Source organism: Corvus brachyrhynchos, unplaced genomic scaffold (assembly GCF_000691975.1).
Source record: "Corvus brachyrhynchos isolate BGI_N302 unplaced genomic scaffold, ASM69197v1 scaffold490, whole genome shotgun sequence".
NCBI classification, from domain to species: Eukaryota; Metazoa; Chordata; class Aves; order Passeriformes; family Corvidae; genus Corvus; species Corvus brachyrhynchos.
Genome location: NW_008235774.1, coordinates 1,716,810 through 1,723,701, shown reverse-complemented (window position 1 = coordinate 1,723,701; position 6,892 = coordinate 1,716,810). Strand labels below are relative to the sequence as shown.

The 6,892-nt window shown below is 54.6% G+C and overlaps 1 protein-coding gene across 1 annotated transcript in view; it reads right to left on the bottom strand.

Moving 5' to 3' along the window:
• NHEJ1 (non-homologous end joining factor 1) overlaps positions 1-6,892 on the bottom strand; it is a 43,715-nt gene that overhangs the window by 33,910 nt on the left and 2,913 nt on the right. Inside the window, 2 exon segments of the mRNA XM_017726846.1 lie at positions 3,890-3,948; positions 5,420-5,558. Coding sequence (XP_017582335.1) covers positions 3,890-3,948; positions 5,420-5,558 — 198 coding nt within the window.

Genomic DNA, 6,892 nt, shown 5'->3' with positions numbered 1-6,892 from the left:
CTCGGCGGGGGCAGCACTGGAAGCTGCCTGTTTGTTTATCTTCCTCTCCAGTGTTGCTTGTTTTGATGGTACATCCTCCTCCTCCTCGCCGGGCCCCGGGGTCGAGCCGTGAACCCGCCGCGTCCTGTTTGCCGAGGTCCCGCGCTCCGCTTGCGGAGGTGCGGAGCAGCCGCCCCCGCGCGCCAGCCACAGCAGATAAAAATACACAGGGCAGAGCATCCTGGGGCGCGGGGGCTATATTTGCACTGATGGCATCCGTGAGCTTGTCCTCGATGTACCTGTCCCTGCCCTCCTCAGAGCAGGGGGCACAGCGCTGCGGGAACCTGCTCGCCCTTCCCGCTCAAAGTCAGACCGCAGACTCTGGCATAAGCTGTGTCATGAAACGCTGACCATAGCCAAGCTGGGGAAGGCTCTCAAAACCCATGGGTGGGCACCCCACCCTGCCCTGTGGGGTCATTTCTGTAACCCAAAGGGATGCCTGGGGACAAAATATCCCCAGCCTGCTGGGTCCTAGACTGTTTGGAACAGTGCTGGGGCAGCTCTGTAACACTGAGCCCTCTCCAGCCGCCTGCTCCTTCCCCTCGTGGCGTGAACCCCTGGCCTTGCCAATAAAAGCCACCGGTTTTGCCTCAGCTTATGCACAGCCACTGCTCTCCTTCCAGCTCTGCTCAAGCCCAGGCAGCTGCTCAGCAGTGAACCCTTGCCAAAAACTGTGTGTGTGAAAGCATCATTTCCTAAACGTATAAATATTACCAGGGCTTTGCTGGAAAACTCCCCATGGTTAGTTAAAATGCCCTGAACAGTCAAGTGCACACAAGCCCAGAGAAAGGGCACGTCTAAGCTGAGAGGCTGTGCAGCTCTGCCCTGGGGGACTGACAGGTCCTTTCCTCTCCATGTGGGATATGGCAAAGGTCTGGGAAGTAAGCAAAGCTGTGGAGCATTTGTCTGCGTCCAGCCCTGTACCACATCATCACAATCCCTTTCCAGCCAAGAGGTGCTTACCACTACCAAACATCCACAACCTCTAGCCCCATTTTGCAGATGGAGGTACTGGAAGGACCAATAGATCTCTCTCCTTGACCTCCTGCCCACTGATATTCAACCACGCACATCCCAAGACCAAACCCAGCAACTTGGTTTTCTTCCAGGCGGGCTCCCAGCCCACTTTTGGAGACATTAAGAGATGGAGGATCAACCACTGCCCTTGGGAGCATGCCCCAGTCACTTGCGGGAGCAAACCCAAGTGCCTCCATTCTAACTTGAAATTGCCTGGCTCTCTCTCCCAGTGCCTGGCTTGTGCTCCACTGTTCTCTGCAAGATTAAAGAGAAAGCTTCACTAACCAGCATTTTCTCCTTGTAAAGACCCTCACACACTGTAATCAAGGAGCCTCTCAATTTTCTCCCTGATACGCTAGACAGAGCTCTTCCCTTCCAAGTCCCTCAATGCTGGGCTCTCTCCTCAGCTCTCAATCCATTCCTGTGACTCTGTGCTGATTGTCCGGCATCTTTTTGAAAACCTAGACATGGGAGTGCTCGCAGTATTCCCAGCTCCCTGCAGCATGTCCTGAAGGACCCCAGCTCCTTGTGCTGCTCCTTTTAGGAGCTGATAAACAGAGTATTAAATTTTCTGGGGGCTCTGAAATAACTGCACAGAGACAATAAGGCCATCCAGACCCCCTTTCTGCCACAAGATGAGAGGACAGACTGGGGCGAAGAGCCAGTTTTGGTGGTAAAGAGCTGAAAAGCTGTGTTTGGTGCTCCTCACTAACACAAGACCTAGAAGGCATCAGGAGGAACGATGGGGTACCACACTCAAAACAAAGGCAGCAGCTGTTTGCATCTCACAGCTCATTGCTGCAGGATGGCATCATCTGCGGGTTTATAAAGAATGGGATGAATGCAGAGAGGACAGACACCCTCCCAGCAGACCAAACGCACAACTGCATCCTTCCACCAGCCTCTCCCCTGAAGCCAGTGCTCAGACCTGGCTACCAGAGGATGCAGAGGGGCAGCATCTCCCAGAGCCTTCCATTCCCTACCCAACACTCCGGCTCCAAGACACGGATCCTGGACTGTTCTCGGTACACACAGCACCAATTGCCATCCCATCTTTTCAGTCTCTGCCAGATGTGCTCCACACCAGCTGCTTTTGCCAGGCTCTGTGCAGAGCTGCCTCACTCCCCCTCCTGCCCACTCTGCACCTTCCCCCATGCCCCACACCCTACCAGCTCTTGAAGGATTCTGAATTTCAAGCCCGATGTTCATCTTTAGCAGATGTTGTTCAGATGACTCTTGGACAAAGACACTTCATCATCCCCTTATCCTGGCACATCTGCCTGCACCCTTCCAGCGACAGCACCGAAACCTTTACCAACTGCTTCTACCATGTCTGGTCCAGTATCAATCATTTCACCACCTCTGTCTACTAATCAGCTTATCCTATTGCTAGGAGCTTGGGGTTTTCTCCTACTGCACTAAATAAAAGCCTTTCCTTCTGTTCTTCACCATGATTTTTCCCTGATGTCTTTAGCTTCTGTTACCCATTTTCTACAGTTCATAATTTCTAATTTATATTGATTGCTATCTACTCCCGCTCTCCCATTTGTTATAAACTGCTCTTTTATTTCTAATTGCTGCCTTCACTTTGCCACTGAACCAGAACGGGCTCTGGGCCAGCGCTGCCCTCTTTCTTGATCGTGGAATTGTGGCTTTTTGTGGCTTCTGAAATTCTTCTGAAAGAGCTCACCATTTTCATTCACATTTTTCTATCTAAATGTTTCCTCTGAGCTGATTTCACTCATAATTTTCCCCCTGCTTTGGGAAATTAGCTCTTTCAAGGCATGAAGGATATAAATTACTGCTTAGGAATGTCTTTTCTTTGCCCAGGGTGAATGTAATCTGGTCATGATCACTGGTCCCTAGGCAACCTCCAAGTTGCAGTCCAGCAGTGAATTCATCTCTATCCTTCATAACCCAGGGGAAATGAAAGTTGCCTGCACTGGATGCAATATCTCATGTATAAAAGAGGGATCATCTCTAATTTTTAGAAACTCTGCAGATCATCTATTGTTGGCTGCACAACATCAGCTCATCTCATAAAGCGACATTCTCCCAAAGCCCATGTGGTACCACTGACACCCTGGCTGACTCCCTGGTCGCCAGCAGGTACCACTGCTCCCCACTGCTGTGCCTTCACAGCAAGCACAGGAACACTCAGAAGCATCCCAAGTCTTTTTGCACCAATGGGCATCGAGCATTTCTGACCTTGGCACATCAGTCTGAATCATGTTAGTCCTTCTGTGATGATCTCCAGTAATGCAAAAGGATCAAAGACTCTCTCCTTCCAGTTCCAGTTTCTCCAAAGAACATGTCTGATTTTAGAGCTGAGTGTGCCAAGGCGACAATGGTAGGCAGAGCATGGATAACATGCTGAAAAGCTCTTGTCCCCACAATGCATCACTGCAAAGTTGCCTCTAAAAGAAAAGATTAACTAAAAGGAGATGGCTTCTCCTCATTCACCTGACCCCTGCCTGCCATCAGCAGCGATGTTTAGGTCCAGAGCAAGTGTGGGAGGCAGGTGAATATGCCCCAGTGATGGCACACTCCTGTGGAGCAGCCAGCCTGGCTCGCACCTCTGGCAGCTCCCAGCAACCAGGTAGTTCCCATCCGGCCATGTCAGGCACGTTCCCAGCTCTGCTGGCCGTAGAGATGAGGGGCAAGGATGCAAAGAGACCCATGGGAGAGCTAGAGGGCATAACCCCTCTTTAGGCAAGTCCAGCTATCCCCATCAGTGCTCCCATTCAGCCTGGCACACCTCACACTGCAGCTGCTGATGACAGCTCCCAACCACCCCTCTGCCAAAGGACAGAGGACTTGCACTAGCCCTTACCTTAGCCATTAAGTTCTGCTGAAATGTCTCCTCCTGGAAGGGCTCTGTCCGCAGGCGGTCTGCAAAGTAGAGAGGGATCAGCCCGAGCAGGTTTGGTCAGACCTCCCACCCCATCTTCCCCTTTCTCTGTCCATGGGGTGAGGGAAAAAGCTCCAGCACGCTCATCCCAAAATCATCAGGAAAGACCAGCAGGCCTCTTGGGCTAGGGACACATCACCTGGTTAGCAGAAGATGCAAGGACCACAGGGAAGCTGGAAAAACATGATTGAGCCTGATGATGCACAGAGCAGCCAGGCAGGCCCAAGTGTCCATCCACACTTGTCCCAGCACTCCCACATTGAGGAGCAGGGAATGGTGGCAGGACATGCTCAACACCATTCCCAGATCTTACAGCTGGAATGAGCTGTCTGAGTCTGTGGGACAGGGCACTGCTTGTCTAGCTGCTCTTCTGAAGGGGAGAGCCAGCCTGTGTCCTCCTCTTTTGCGACAGGGACAAACCTCTGTTATATTCTGCTCTGCACCTTGTCCAAAACACAAGTTTTTCCACCTTGTTGCTAAGATGTGGTCTGGAGAAGCACCTGGCTGGATTCGCTCAGCCACTAGGGTGCAATGTGCGTTTCTTCCCAGCTTTCTGCCCTGCACCAGGCAAGGGACAAGAGAGGCCAGCTGCTTACCAGCATCAGTCCCTGGACTCAAGCCAGGCTGTCCTGGCTGCTCCATGCCCTGCAGAGCTCACACACAGCAGGATAGAGGGACATGCAGCTGGCCAGTGCAGCTCTAGTGTACCTCCAGGGCAGATCCAGGCTCCTGTGGTGGGGCACCTGTCATGGGACAGGGTCTGGACCACAATATCATCCTGGACATGATACACAAGCCAGGGCTGACCCCCACTACTCCCCGCATGCCCAGGGGGCAAGGTTCCCACAGAAGTGCAGGTATCACCTGTGGCAGCAGGACAAAGCATGGCAGTAGCAAGGGATGACCCAAAAAACAGCGCCCAGCCAACCTCCACAGGTGGAGGACAAGCCACCTCAAGGTGGCTCCCCCGGCAGGTCCTGCCCCACGTCCTACCCAAGGGGGCTACTGTCTGCCCATCACCCCGATGGCAAAGTGGGCTGGGCGCTGGAGGGGGGCCCATGAGCACGGCTGCACTTTCCATGTTTGGGAGAGCTGGGAGCCCCTGGTTGCTCTCCAGTAACTCAGTGAGCTACTGCACTTGGGAAGGGAGCCTGACACCACTGCAGGGCCAGCCCTTGCTGGCATCCCCGCTGGCTCCTGGGGACCAGCCAGGTGCTCTGAGAGTAGTGGAGAGCCCCTTGGCATCTCCCCAACTTCTACAGCTATCAGTCAAGGGCTGTTCCTCCCCCAGCTCTCCCCAGAAGCTGCTCCCAGCCTTCTGGCTACCGTTGTGCTGCCGGCTCAGCTAAACATGAAACACAAGCCTGGCTGGGTAACAGCCAGAGGGAGCAGAGCATGCCAGCCCAGTGTTAAGGAGGAAACTTGCTCCCTGCCCCAGGCATCCCTCCTCACCTCTGCTAAGAGTGGCCCCGTTCTCCCTGTAATCTTCAATCTCAGCATCCTTCTGGAGCAGCAGGGAAATCAGCTCTTGCACCTGGCACTGCAGCACCAGGTTCATCTGAATCAGGGGCCGCACGAGGTGACGGAACACCTACAATGGAGGAGGGAGAGTCTAGGAAAGGTCCAGGTCTAAGGAAGCCCACAGCTGTCCACAGAGTGGTCAAAGCAGGGCAGCCAGCAATGTCCTAGCAAGAGCTGCAGCCCAGGTCACACAGGGCCCCCCAAAATACCCCACATCTCACCCACATCCAGTGGGAAGCGGTCAAAAGATGTGAGCTGGGAGAAGGCAGGCCAGATGCTGTAGGACACATCCCTCCATCCCAGCCCCATCCTTTCACAGCTGGGGGCTGTAGCAGGGGAGAGCTTAGGTGGGAGAGTCCGATAGAAACAGAGCGCAGGGAACAGGCAATGCTCCACCCACCATTTGGGTGCAACAGACAGCAGAGAGCCGCCCATGTGCCACTCAGACCCTCCCCATGGCTCTGCACACCTTGCGGCATGTTCCTATCAGGAAACAGGCATGGCTGGGTGAAAAACCAGAAAGACCCAAGGTGTCAAACTGTGGCTTGATGAACAGGAGAGACACTCCCAGGGCGGTGAGATCAAAAGCAGAAGAGATCCCAACATGCAGGACTTGTGCATGCTCCCCATTGCAGCCCACCAGTGTCTCCTCTAAGCTTACACCCACACAAGCCCCATGCAGAGCCCTGGCCATGTCCTCTGCCTCAGAGCCCAGATGGGCCACCCTGGCCCAGCAGGCACACGAAGCAGCCCCCCTCCTATCGCCTCCTTCAGTCTCCAGAAGGGTATTTGAGATCCCCCAGCCTATCATGCCCCTTGTTTTTGTAGCCAGGCTGAGCCCATGGGCGAGAGGACAGCAAGCCCAGCAGTGTTCCTGAAGCGTTCTCACTCCTATGGCAAGCCCACAGTGGGCTCTGTGCTTTGCTGACCCCCAGACACGAGCCACAGAGGTGATGGGCATCACCCACTGGAGCACTTGGAGTGCACCACCTGCAGCAGAGATGGGATGGGCCAAGCTAGGTGGGCTCCATGGTCGCCTCAAGCCCCTGGCTGGGACAGAGTTGGTCCCCATTGCTGCATCCACACCAGTCACGCTCAGAACCCTGGTTGCTTCCCACCTCCATGGCGTTTTGCAGACATCCAGTTCGCATCCAAGATAAAATAAAGGAGCAGCCGGGAACAGAGGCTTTGCACCTCCTCAGCTCAGCCTCTGTGCGTCTTCCCCGAGGAGGGACATCAAGTTCCTGGGGTAAGCCAAGCCAGGACCCCGATTATTTGCTCCCCAGTTCACCCTAGGCGGTGAGAACAACCCCCGCAGCAGCTGGGGAGCCCGGCTCCCCCCCCGCGATGCCGAAGCACAGCCGCTCGGGGGCAGAGGAACCGCGCCCCGCAGCGGGACCCGGC